The 13,996-nt window shown below is 45.6% G+C and overlaps 1 protein-coding gene and 1 pseudogene across 1 annotated transcript; one reads left to right on the top strand and one right to left on the bottom strand.

Annotated features, from left to right (window-relative positions):
- The first annotated feature begins 1,236 nt into the window (after positions 1 to 1,236).
- Positions 1,237 to 3,771, top strand: LOC146183772 (uncharacterized; annotated as a pseudogene).
- On the bottom strand, positions 3,204 to 8,537 carry LOC146183773 (uncharacterized). Its single transcript, XM_084609198.1, has 4 exons — positions 8,193 to 8,537; positions 7,186 to 7,362; positions 6,720 to 6,975; positions 3,204 to 6,280 (listed from the first exon to the last, which is right to left on the bottom strand). Exons 1-4 carry the CDS (start codon positions 8,381 to 8,383, stop codon positions 5,216 to 5,218), a joined length of 1,689 nt encoding a protein of 562 aa, XP_084465324.1. The 5' UTR covers positions 8,384 to 8,537; the 3' UTR covers positions 3,204 to 5,215.
- Positions 8,538 to 13,996: the final 5,459 nt, after the last annotated feature.

The following is a 13,996-nucleotide window of genomic DNA, read 5'->3' on the forward strand; positions in this document are numbered from 1 at the left end:
ACATCCCCGATGAGGTGTACAGAGGAGATTGTAAGGAGACTTTTGCTTGAAGGCGACATTCAGTACTGCACGCGCTTACACGTAGTAAGCGCATGGGCATGAGTGATAGAGGGATAGCGTGCACTGCACATTAACAGTGCAAAGCAATCAAGGTTCCAGGTAGGAAGTTGGAAAATGCTGACCTCCCGGATGCTGATACTAAAAGCGCCCACAATGATGCGTATGGTTCTTGCTCAGTGCATTGCAGATATCAATGCCGTATATAATCACTACATTATAATGTGCACGTTATAGCCTCAGTATCAGTTAGCTCTGCAAAAGGTTTGGCGATGTCGTGAAAATGCAGCAACGGACAAGCTGACATGAACGCTGTAAGTGTTGCAGCATGTAGGCGTCAAACATGGTGCTGCCTTTAAGCTAGGTGCACTAGTTGATCGTGTGCGATAGGTAATTTCTCCAGTGTAAAAATTCGTAATTCACAGTATTTTTTTTTCTGTCTGGTAATTGCCTCCGATGAATCAATCTTTCGCCACCAATAAGGGTATTTTGCCTTTGCCGTAATCACAGGTAATTTGTGAAGGTAAGAATGTGAAGCGATAAAGAAGACTTCATTGAATGGCATGTTTTGAACGGTTCTGACAAGTTTTCCATGTGGTCTGCAGGAAATGGAAGCAGGAAGTAACCGAAGCGGTGGCCTTGTGGTTGAGCATCCTTCTCGCATTGGGGAGGTACGGAGTTCGATCTCCGGTGCCGCCGGGCAGTGGCGTCGCTAGGGTCACCCGCACCCGGTCACCCCACCGCACCCGGGACGCCCCCCCCCCCCCCCCTCCTCCCGTTTGTTGTGCGCGTTGCAATCAATAGCATACATAAATATAATATGAGAGGGAGAAGAGGATGGGGAAGGAACAGGGAGGAAGAAAAAGCAGCACGGCTAGAGGTATCCGACTAACTGGCGACGATGCGGCGCACGATCCAAAAGCCAGACCAGACGCACCGCGGACTAAAGGCGGGCGGCCGGCGTTGTTTTCCCACGCCTCGTGGCTGGATGTCACGTACTCGCTAGCCCCGGGCGTACCCGCTGTCGTCCGCAGGGGCTCTGTATCATTTTCTACAAAGCCTGTAATACCCATCACGCGTGTGCTCAATCGCAGCTTGAAAAAGAACTCATCTGATCCTGCTCAGGGAGTCGTTCGGGTCCCCTATAGGGAACCTGCAATCGTCGGGCGTCGCCACTAGCGCGGCGACATATGCGCCACCAACGGAGGTGTCGTCAACCACGAAGGCGCTCCATTAGATGCCGGCGCCGCTGAAGCGCTTGTTTTCGCCGTTGTTTCCTATTGTATCTGCGTCGTTACGACCATCCTCAACGTTGCACCGCAAGTTCATTTGCTCGGGACGTTTTATTTTTGCATTCAGCAGCAACCGGAGAACGTAAGCTACCCGCAATGTCGCGGGTTCTCCACTGCGGATTCAAGCATGTCGACGGCCTCGAGGAGTATTTTCGGCCGTCGCTACTGCGGAAAGGACGCCGATTGCTTGAAAATAGCCATGTATTTGGAGTCCGAGAAGTGGATGGCACTGAAGTCTCGGCAAAATGCCTGTCACAACAGAGCAAGCACACATATGAAGTTGACCTCAAGGTAAGTAAACAAAACAATGCGGTTTAAGTACGCCGAGGCGCACGTGCGATCTGTCGGCTTTGCAGTTTTTACTGCCCCACTGCACTTTTACTTATTTGGCCTCACATTATGCCTGAGCGGTCTATTTTTCTTCCGATATCCCGATTTGCAGCTGACGACTGAGCCCCGAAAAATAGAAAGCGGGAAATGCACGTGTCGCTACGGAAGCCTGGGCAACTGCAAGCATTGCGCTGCAGTTGCTTTTTACCTCAATGAATTTGAGCACGCATCCTGCACGAGTGCACCACAGGCGTGGGGGAAACCAGCAGGGAAGCCGCTGCTTAATGACAAGGCCAGCATTGAGGAATTGTTTGGAGGTATGATTCACTTTGTTTTATTGCTGTTATGTAGTGCATGTGCTGCTAGTTTTCAGTACAGCACTGCTTGCATGAAACATCTGTTATGTCATCGCATGTCTCCTTGCAAACCATAGTGCTGTGGTCATATCTATTTTCCTTGCTGTCACTTTTACCTGTCACCATATTTATGTGGTTTTGTGCTCAACACATTGATTAGCTATTCCAACTGTATTGCTTAATATTCAGTGTGTTTTGTCATTCTTCCTCCAGACTACAACAGCACCTTTGTAGGGAACAAAAAGCCTGATGAGCTGTCCCCATTTTATGTGCTGGAATACTTTCCGGGCATTGTTTCACCATTCACTGAAACTTTGGGAGCAATGGTCAACAGTGAGACGGATTTAACCGACCCAGAGGCAGAAAGAGAAGCCAGGCGGGTTTTGCAGCTAGAAACAATTGGCCAGCTGCTTCCAGCACCTTGCAAGGCGTTGCATGTGCTGCAAATATCGGGCACCTACCCAAAACAAACAGTGAGATCAAAAGACCATATGCAGCTCCTGACGCAACAGCAGAAAGAGTTTTATGAAACAAATATTGTCTGCGAGTCTGTGCCAGACTTATGCGTGGCGACCATGGGCCAATCAAGCTGTCTGAGGTATGGAAACAACAATGACAGAGGTCATTCTTGCTTATAGTAGGTATACAGCCTTTGTTAAAGGATTTGGAAGGCTGCATCCGCAGCCTTCCAAATCTCCTGAGGGTAAGAAAATCTCTAGTTCTGACTCCTCTAATGGGCTGGAGTTCCAGGTATGCTACAGGAGCCCCACTGCACAGCTTAGAACTAAGCCCCTGAGCTCTAAACTTTTGACAAAGCAGGTACATGTTTACTTCATGCTTCTGATTTTGGTTATGTGAACTCTTATTTAGGTGGCACAAAGAGAAAAAATTCAGGATAAGCAGCACAACTGGGCACACAGTACTACATACTAGACGCAGCCCTGAGGTGGTTGCCAAGGCCATCCTGGATTCAAGGCCATTTTCATCACAGGCCACTGCATATGGTACGCATAAAGTGCAAGATTTTTCTTGTGGAATACACAGCACTAAAACAGTGACAGAAGAGAATCCATGTTCTCATGTTTTCAAATGGATCTCGACTCCTTTAAATGATGTTTTGGTGCTGTATAATCCAACTGTACAATAGCAAGCTTAAGAAAACATATATTTTATTTTATTTACCCAATTACAGGACTGCGTATGGAACCCCTGGCTCGGGTGGAGTTTGAGCGCCTACTAGGTGTTGAAGTTGTGGAGGTGAGTTCGTACTTAGTAGAGTCTTCACAGTACCGTGAAATCCAGCACTTCAGAAATAAGAAAGCCTCCAAAGCAAAAAAATATCCAATGTTGCACAACCCTTTCAGCAGTGTGAACCTCAACACGACAATGTTTTGCTTTTAATAGGTTGAATAAAGCATTCCAGCTCATGCCACAGAATAGGGTTTGTGGAGCCTGGTTTTGTTACTTTTATCCGGGTATCATGCAGTAAGCTGTCGAAGGGTTAATCAAGAAACTAGCAACTTATTAGGGAAGCCAGGGACAAACTACGGTCGGTTGTAGTGTCTGATTATAAGGTGATTGTAAACAATTCTATTTCAGATGGGTCTCATCCTTCACCCAGATCAACCGTGGCTATGTGGCAGCCCTGACGGCATGTTCTGCCTGTCTGGGGAGACTTATCTCCTTGAGATCAAGTGTCCCTACAAATGCAAAAACAGTGATATGTTCACCGCCTCAGGAGAGAGCATTCTTGATTACATCCAGGGCACCGGCAGCAACCGAAGGCTGAAGATGACACACCATTATTATACCCAAGTACAGATCTTACTGTACCTGCTAAATGTAAAAAAATGTTTTTTTTTTGTTTACTCCAGCAAAGAAAACGTGATAATTGAAGTGAACAGGAATGACATTTTTCTTCAAGAATCGATACCAGCCCTTGAAGATTTTTATTTTACTTTTCTTCTGCCTGCTGCAGCAAAATAAAGCACATGTTCACTACAATTTGTATGTACACCAGAATTGAGCCCCAAACACAATGGAAAAATACATTTCCCATTTACTACTATTATTGCACGTCAGAAAATGCTAACATCCTAAAAATACATAGTGTGATTATGAAACTGAAAATGACATGTGAAATGAGCTAACAAATATGACCACTGCTTACCAGTTCTGCTGCTGCATGTGTGCGTAACACTGAAGCAGATGCACTAAAAACAAAAGCTCATTTGAAGTGTTTTTCATGCATCATTTCTGAAGACCTAGAACAAAGTACTTTACAGAACAGCAAAAAAGCAACTTGTACAGCTTGGTTAGCAATGCATTTCTTTATGTGCTAGAAGGAAAATGGCACACTTCAAAGCATTAATGCAAAACAACATTAGCATTAAAAAACAAACTTAATGGAAACAACATCATTATACAATATAAAACTGGAAAATATATCCTTTGCTTGCACACGAGACTTACTGACAGGTAAAGGCAGGTGACAATGCATTATCCACATTTGATCACTGCACTGGTAAGGTTTTCTGGTTTTCTACACAAAATTATGGCAAACAGCTCAACCCAGCCTCTAACCTTATGCACACAAAAACAGGCCATTTTTCACAGTACAGCATCACATATCCACTTCCAGTTCTGAACTAATCTTGCCTATTTAAATTTCCTGTACCTGATACAATACACTGTTAAGACAAAAGTTTCGGACCGAAACGTCATAGAAGTTCTAAGCTCCATTGAAACAGCACCCACAGTTTACAAAAACTGGCCACTGCCTTGTGTGCTGTGAGATATCCGTGCACATTAGAACCCTAATGAAATCAAAATTATAATCCAAAGCCGACCACTGCAGTGTTTCTCGTAACCCACATATAACTCTGAAACATTAAAGTGCAAATACTCTAATGCCCAGATGTATGGCCAAACAAATGACTATCCAGAATGAGTATCTATGGCAAAGCAACAGCAGAAAGATTTAATTCTTGGTAACACAGAAAAAAACTGATGAAGGGTTGGAAGCCTCGGCCCACCATCTAATATTCTGACAAAAACGATATGTCGAAATCCCAGGCAGCCGAGCCCTTGTTGAAATACTGGCTAGTAGACTTGAGTCTTCTGTAACCTATGTTTGTTTCCTTTCATGCTATCAAGGGCAAAACCAGTGAAGCGGATGTTTTAAGATGACTGTGGCTGCTCTTTGCGTTTAATGATTGGAAGCTGGAGGTTAGCTAGTACACAGCAGATATGGAAAATATCAGTCATGCATGGGATGAGCTCAGTTGGTACTTTGTTGTTTAATACATTGTATATTTTAATCCTTTGAATCATTCTTTCGACATGTATTCTCACTTGCGCAATACTGTAAGTGTCCCTAACCTCTTCTGGAGTGAACTGAGAGCCATGGAGAAATGGCGGCATAACAAGAACAACATTCTCGTTCCCTAAAAGTGTTCTAATGCCTGGGAATCCCTTATCTGCCAGAACTGTGTCCCCAGCTTGAACAAGGTCTAAAAAGCCTGAATCAACAGTTACGTGTGTATCAGATAACCTACCACCATAAGCTTTTGAGCAAAAACATATCATCCCTCCTGGTGTTATGGACACCAAAAACTTAAGTGTGTATGCCCCTTTGTAATTCGAGTATAGGACTCGTTCTTGCTGCACAGTTGGTGGCTGCTCAGTACGTACTTCTGTGCAATCAATAATCATTGTACATCCAGGATAATGAGCCTTGAAACATTCAGGCATTGTGGCCTCAATCACTTTTGAGGGAGGGCGAAAAATCCACTTCTTGGTTGCCACAGAGAGTGTCCTCAAAACGCTTTTGAAATGTCTCGACGCAGACGTTTCGCTTATAGAGAAGAGAACAGCTAGTGACGAGTAGCTGATGCCAAGTTTTAGCTTCATAAGAAACAAAAGGAGCCTGTTTTGATTTGTGACATCACATTTTCGTTCTGAAGAAGGTGGCAACATGCTAAGAAGCAATGCAAAGATTATGTTGCTGACACTACAGAGATCTTGCAATGCATTCACTGAGTTTACAATGCTTTCATAGCCAGAAAAATAGCTAGTTCTATGATCAGGTCCACTGTGCTTGCTAATGGATGTTGGCTGGTGCTGTACGCTGCTGTCGCATGTCTCAAGATGTGTTACTTGAGTCGATGCACCCGCTTCATTTATGAGGCACATGAACACTGTAAACTTCTTTCTTGATAAACTTGTGTCTTCTGTTTGGGTTTCCTGTGTAAAATTGCAATAATAAAGAATAAATACATGTAAGGTAACAATGCAAAACTCATTTTCACTAGTCATAATGTACAAGAGTATCAACAATAAAGAAACATCTCGATATGAGCCTTCCAGAAAAATGCTGTCACATTTTGTGCGCAGGTGTTAGTGAAAAGCAAGGAGAAAGGAAAAAACAGTAAGAGTATAACGCTGCTAACTTGTTGCCTATGCTTCACAGGGAGACGTAGCTGAGCATGGTATAATACCAAAAGTATAAACTTAATTTTCTGATAAGGACAGAAAACTGGGTAAGTTGATGGGGAATCATACTCAAACCACGTGAAAAACAAGAAAAAAGCGAGTGAGAAGTATTAGTTTATCAGCTTAAGTATTAATTTTCTGTACAACCACAGGCATCCAACTTCAGTTCACGAAATACCTAGAAGCTCACCATGGATTTTGCTGTCGTGTGAAGCTCAGCAGCAACAGTGCACAGCAGATCCAAGTTTTCAAATGATGTCTGCTCACACAACTCATCCGGGCCAGTTGCTTGATCACCTGTGGCAAGGCTGCAGGTGCCACTGGCTGCTGCTACTTGAGCTGTGGGGTCAAAAGCTGACCCGAGGTCAGCAGATGATGTAGTGTCAACAGGTGATGCAAGGGCAGCAGAAGGGGCAGATGATGACGCACAGTGCCGCTGTTTCCACCTGCACATATAACAGAAGCAGTAATGCCATTAAAATCTTACTTGTGAGTGCACGTGGCTTTTGTTTTGGTACACGTGTACATGCAGATTTCTTGGTAGAGATGAACTGCTTTAAGGTGAAGCTAAATTTAAAAAAAAAATGTAATACATCCCAGAGTCCCAGGTTTTGCAGCAAACTAGAGCATAAGTAGCACAGCAGAGACGAGCTTACCTGTTAAATCTATCCAACCGAGCAGAAGGCGAAGTGGACCGCTTTTTGTACACTGTCGGGAATATTGTGGGTACATAACCAGGGTGACTTTCAATGGTGCTTTTTTCACCGTTCACAAAGTGCTTCGAGCACACCCTTGAATCTCTATTTGGCTGCCAACTTGAGGAGTCTCCGAAACTGAAACGAGTAAAACAGTAAAGCATGAACATTAGGTTATCATCAATCTTCTGCAACAGATGCAGCCGACTCTACTAATGAAAGGGCCATGAATAAAACAGGAAAATACGCTAGGCACGTAAATTATTTACGTATTACCATAGTATTACTGATCTAACGCACTTAATACACACTATTTTCACCCTTGCTTGAGCGCGGAAACAATTTTTAATTTCATGATTGGACAGCCGATTACGCACTAATGCAACAGTTCATAATAATCCGAATGAGTGAACAGTGACAGCGCACGTGCGAGACACCTGAGAGCGCCAGACACTGGGCGTTTTTTAGCGCGTGTGAAATAATCTGACTGGTACCAACCCCGACCAAAATCGTCACTTGAGTGTCCGTAGCTGGCCTAGTCCGAGCGCTCCGTTCCGCGGCACTGCCCGCTCATCGTTGTCTTCTACGTAGCACAAATCCATGCTTTCAGTGATTCGAATGCAGTAAACATTCTCTAGTTTTTCCGCCGGCGTCAACCACCCACTGCCGCGAAAAGCACGTAATGAAACAAAATAAAGCACGATCAAAATGGGGGACGGCTTGTTCTGTATTACTTCCGGAGCACACATCCGCGAGTATTTTCGTCATCCTCAGAAAACAAATACGCGCGACAAATGACGAAGCACAGTGCGTCACGAACTCGTGACAAAGGATGCTGCCTTGTGCGAACTACCTGTACCCTGACAAACAAAACTGTTACCCGATCGAGCCAGTTGACAAATGAACCTTGTCTTTGGGTACTTTCGTAACGTGCAGCAATTATCGTTTACAAATAGGAATTCACTTACTTGACTCGTCGCACGGCGATAATCCATTGCTTTCTTCGTGCCGTCTCCCAAGGCATCGACGGAAAGCTGTACAGCCGCACGCCCGGAGTCCCTTCGCGACTGTGGCAATCTTTCACGGAACAGTACCTGCGCCCACATTTCTTCTTCGCAACTTTGGCAGGGGAGGGATTGCACGGTTCTGAAGATGCCATCGGACCTATCTAGTAGCGTTTACCTGGCTCTCAACTGCAGAAACAGGCGCACCTCTTTCAGACAAGGCCACGGAGATAAACACGGCCTGTGCGAGCGAACGCCTTCGCGCTTCCTGTTTCGGCCGCGAGGCGGCACGGCATGTTCTGTCAAACTGCATTGCAGGGTGCCTATAAGCGATCGTAAGACCAACGCTTGCAAACACGAACCTTACTACCAGATGCCACTGCCAACAATCCTTAGATCAGCGCTACGGCTGTTACAGGCACGTTCCAAAAATGAAGGCGCCTCTGAAATGTTGCAGCCAGAAATCTTCGTCGTGCTGCAGGTAACTTTGGGGTGTTCGGCTGCATTGGTTAGCTCCATTTTATGGCGGTGGTTGTCAGCGAGTTCGCATAATGGGATTTCACATGCAGACAAATACTTCTAGCTCACTCTGTAACCGAACCCGTTCCTCAAAACTTTCAATGCCAAGCGTTGTAGTTAGATCCCAAGCAGAGCCTTTTACGTGCCACATGCACAGGTCAAAGCATTTTACTAAGCATTCTCTACATTTAATTTTTCTCCTCTTCTATTCTTCCAAAAGATGCAAGTTGACTTCCGCATCCAGACTGCAAAGTACCAACGCGCATTAATGCCGTACCAACAGCAAATATTATGCACGAAGCGGCATTGTGTAGCTGGGAGACGGTGGGCATCATCAAGCTAATGTTTTTTAACGCTTTCAGTTGCCTTTCTCTTTTTAACAATGCCTTTACCTTTTTCAGAGGAAAAAGGTATAGAACCGCATGAGCACCCTTGGGTACATTTTCTCTCAATTCCTCTTTTAATCCGCCTTTTGCGCGAGGATGTGGCGCCATCATGCGGGAGCGGGCAGGAAACACATTGAGCGGCAGTGTAGCAGACGACGCGAAAACGCACCATACGAAATGGCCATGCCAACGCTGGTAGAAAGCGAAAGCTTCCCCCCTTTTTTGGCCTCGGAGCGGAAAGTAGTGACAGTGATTGCGGCATATCATGTTCACGCAGTATGGGGGAAGTTCACAATCCACAGAGCGTGTAGCGCGGGCCGTGTTCGACGTGACAGAATGAGACGCTCTCAGCGTGCAGGTTTTCGGCAGACAGGAGAGCGTGGGGGCAGAGAGAGAGAGAGAGGGGGGGATCTCAAAGGGCAAAGCAGCCAGGGGTTTGTTGATGCTGCAGAGCTAGGTGGAATCGTCTCCTGTGACTTTGAGCGGCGCATATGCGCGGGGTGTCTTGAGTTACCGAGCACAATGCGGTCACCGCGGCGCTGGCATGGTGCAATGGGCGTCTCTTCCTCCTCGCGTCATCTACAACCGTGCAGCTATAGGATTTCATCCACGAAGATCGGCAGAGAGGCACATATACACACCCCGTGAAAAGGGCATTGTCCCGGCCGGAATGCACACCTGCAGGAAACGCGCTATATTTTTCTGGCAATGGAGGATTCAGAGCTGTAGCCGGTTTCTGGCCTCAGGAGTCAGAACGGATGTGGTCGCAGTGGTGAAAAGGTTCTCGGTGCGCAGAGAATGGTCATTCTGTTGTGAAAGGATCTCCAACGTTCATTTCTGCCTCCGCCGCGATTTCTGCGGAATCAACAACTTGGTGACACATGTGAATCTCCTACATATCGGATGCGCATCTCGGTCAACCAACCCTGTTCTACGTCCAGAGCGATCCACTCTGCAAGTGAACGAGCATGAACCCTCCAGGAGACTCATTTATTGTGCCGGGCGGTTTCCTTGCCGTTGCAAACGGTTGGACGTAGACGACGATTATCAAGCTCCCTAACGAAGTGCATCTGATTGCGTACACCAAAGGAACAAAATCCGGATGCTTTGGCGTGCACGAAGGCGAGCCTTTAATTTTTTAAAAAATTACTGTGCGTTGTGCAAGAGTGTCAAGTGCGTCATATGCTCCGAGCGGCAAAAACATAGATACGACAGGTATGTATGCATCTAAACGAAATATGCATGATGAAAAGTACCTGCTGGAGTTTTCACCCAGGCTGTAGCGCACCAGGGATAGCTGCAATGAGGATTTTTTCGGTGCGTGATTGCTTTAGTTGCGCCGGGGCCGGAAGGCGATGTATTTTGTCCTTTCTTTTCTTTATGTGCGAAAGGGCAAGGTAGCTTAGATATCACAGGCGGCTCTGTGCGCTAGGCCGTAATATTTAGCATGTTTTATCGTGACTGCCTAACAAGAAAAAAATACGGCGTTTTAATGCACTGCCTTTCGCGAGCATCATGACCAGCTCAACCACTCGGCTCGCGAATGGCGGTGCATCACAACAAACGCCCAATTTTTCTTTTCCTTTTAATCAGGCGGCAGTCGCGATAAAACATGCTAAATATTACGGTCTAGCGCACACAGCCACCTGTGATATCTGCGCTACCCGGCCCCTTCGCACATAAAGAAAACAAACGACAAAATACATCGCCAGGGGTTTCCGATGGGTATCGGGTTAATGCTGGTGTTTCCAAGACACACGCACGCCTACAGGCCCGGTCCAACGTTAAAATGGCGTGGAGTCTCTGGCATAAACAAAGGCATGTGTTTTCAAGCACTCCTCACAAAAGAATAATTCATTCTACGAAAGATCACACTTACCAGTCAATGGCATCGATGCGCGCCTTATCGCCTTTACACAATAATTCATTTCGCCTCCGCTCCTTCCTCCCTCTAACGGCCCAGCTGCACCCAATTGAGCGCTGCGCCCGGTGCGGATCGCACCCCCCGCACCCCCCTCGCGACGCCGCTGCCGCCGGGTACCCACTAGTTTTCAATGGGTGCAAGATTTCCCCCAGCCTGGTGCTCGGATCTTTTGGATGAAATGCTTGGAAAAAGGGCCCATGGACTAAAAATGTTGGTTCGAGCAAAACAGGGCCATATAACGGGCGTTTGCCGCGCGAGGCGGACCTATTGTTGTCCGATGGCGAAACGGATCACTGTCCTATCGGCGCTACTATTTGAGACCTATGACCCCTTTCTCAAGCATTTCACCCCAAAGAACCGAACACCAGGCCGGAGGAAAGCTTATACCCATTGAAAATCGGTGGGAACCCGGCGGCACCAGGGATCGAACCTAGTACCTCCTGAATGCGATGCAGATGCTCTACCACAAGGTCCCCGCACCGGTAGCCCGAAGTTTTATTGGAAGACTAAGTGGTGGTGGTGGTGGTAGTGGTTATTTATTGTATATACGAAAGGAAAAAAAAGATTTTTGCCAGCTAAGTTATATCACAGTTTAATGGTGTCGATTATTATTTCAGTTGAAGAGAGTAATGTACGCCAAAAAAATAAGCTCTTGTTGGATAACCCCGCGTTAAAAAAATTTGCCTCAATGTCTTCTTCAAGTTTAAGGCTGGGCGCTCCACCTTGCCTACTTGTGCGTGCGCCGCACATGTGATTCATTGCCAACAGGACGCTAAGTGCACATGTCCTTGAATATGCACTCAACACTTCTGCGTTATATGTGAAAGAGGTTCCAGGCACTTGCGCACGAATAGTGAAAACTTATCATGTTCTGTATTTTGTAAATACTGCTCAAAGCTCACCCCGACTTCTTGCGCTCATCATTACATCTCCTTTTCATTATGTTCTTTCTCCATTTTGACATTTCGCTTTGTTTTGTCTTTTTTTTTTTGTCAGTAAACCACTGCAAATATTCCTTCAAGGTGTGCAAGTCGGAGAGCTTTTTTCCGAGGACTTACCAGGTAGCATAGAATGGGGCTATCTTTGCAGAAACTTCTTTGGTTAACCGCTGGATTACGAAACATCGCTGGGGATGCAAGAAGAGTGAACGGCTCCCAAGGAAATATTAACATTATCCCGTCTCTGATATATATATATATGTGCCAAGATTCAAACAGGAGCTTCCTACGAAGGCTTTGGTCGGTCTTCAGCATAATGGTTTTGCCGAAGTCAATCCTGTTGCCATACGCCTAGAGCTCGACCAACGCGATTCCTTCTCTCATCTCGCCTTAAGATTTTTCTTTGGCGGGTGTTTGGGTTGGTGAAAGTGTCCGAAAATGGTGGCTGACTTCTGTTTAGCTTGCATCCCTTCCTTTCTGAGAATACTGGCCAGGGTTTCACGAGGGTTTTTGCGTACACGTTGTATTGTCAAGAGCTACGGGGCGACCGATTGCGGGGCTTAATCGAGTGGAGAGAAAAGGGCTGTAAGGGATATGGGAGGTAGTCATCCTCCGGTGAATTTGCCTGCTGCCTTTCTTCGGTGCCCCTTTTTCTTCTCCTTCAGGCGTAAAGCACAAAGAGTGGTTGCTTTTTCAGTTTCCTGCCGGATTCGGTTATGAGCTGCCCTGGACACATCTTTGCGTTGTCGGTGGCATGACGATTGCCAGTGACAAGCATGTAGCGCGGTGACGGACAAGTGGTCTCACTGTGCATTTCATGCCCCCGCTTGAATATTATCTCTCCTTTTCTCACTGTTCCGAATGACTAAAGAACGATGAAATTCACATTCTACGAGAGTGGTCGGGAAAGCTGTCCTGTGTGAACGTCCTTGTTGCCAGTATCTCGAAAACATTTAACCTAGCCTGTTCTTCCTTCCTATGGCTCACCTCCTTGATTTCTTCTACCACTTTCTTACTATCTCTTTATTTCCGCCGCCCCATTTAAAGTGTTTCAAATATTAGAAAGCAGATGCCGGGGCTGGCAAACATCGTTCCTTGCTTTGTTTATATCTAAAAAATAACCACTTACTACTACAACCGCTAATATGTCAGTCCTGGTGAAGGCATAACTATATTACAGTAGTATAACTAATTCAATACACACGCGAGTAAACTTCTCCAACAAATCAGCTGATAGCTTTTGAATAGGATTAGTTACATTCTCTGATGCTCTCGCTCCACAGGACTTCCACCAGCTTCGTGAAAAACACGCACAGGGCAGAGCACATGAAAATAATGGCACATAAAATTCGACGATTTAGCGTGGTAACGTCAAATGAAAATTGTAGTATTGAGCAAAAAGATTTATTATTTTTATGTAAATTTAAAATATTTTGAAAATAAACTACCACATTCCTTCTTCTAAATGTGTATATATAGGTGCAGAATTGCCTCTTTCATCAGCCAAGAGTTGGTCGGAATGTAGTTGCCGCGTTTCAGGTATCATTTTCTTTTCAATTTGGCTTGTCATGGCTTTGTACCATTGAGCTCATTATCTGTGTCTTCTAAATTATTATTAATTTGTTTTCACTTTCAAATGGCATTGTTTGCGAGTACATAAATCACTACACATTTTTGTGAGCAATCAGCTGACCGTATAGAGTCACGACTTTTCAAATGGTAATCCCCAGCGGCAACATCAGAGCCCTGGGTGGCTTGCAAAATTAAACTGATACAGAATCGGAGCAGATTTAATGTTTCAGTCTGCACTGGGATTGGTCAGATCGACAAAGTTCTTAATAGACTTTGTTCTCTCAAGCTGAGAAAGCTCTGGATCTATGGCGCAGGTAGTCAAGAAGGTATTTCCCTACTGTCATGATCGATGGTGGTCCGGTGGACTGTGAAACGTCGTGCGTCATGCGCTGAGCGAAAGGACTGGTACGTAGCTCAATTCTCGCACGC

This window comes from Amblyomma maculatum, chromosome 7 (assembly GCF_055883805.1).
Source record: "Amblyomma maculatum isolate TAMU_Amacu chromosome 7, ASM5588380v1, whole genome shotgun sequence".
Lineage (NCBI taxonomy): Eukaryota > Metazoa > Arthropoda > Arachnida > Ixodida > Ixodidae > Amblyomma > Amblyomma maculatum.

Bases quoted from the DNA above. Each gene is read 5' to 3' on its own strand.
- LOC146183773 (XM_084609198.1), bottom strand. From the start codon at position 8,383: ATGGCATCTTCAGAACCGTGCAATCCCTCCCCTGCCAAAGTTGCGAAG. The intron at 7,363-8,192 runs GTAAGTGAATTC...TACTCGTTTCAG, and splicing joins ATCGCCGTGCGACGAGTCAA to TTTCGGAGACTCCTCAAGTT. The intron at 6,281-6,719 runs GTGAGCTTCTAG...AATTTTACACAG, and splicing joins ACACGACAGCAAAATCCATG to GAAACCCAAACAGAAGACAC.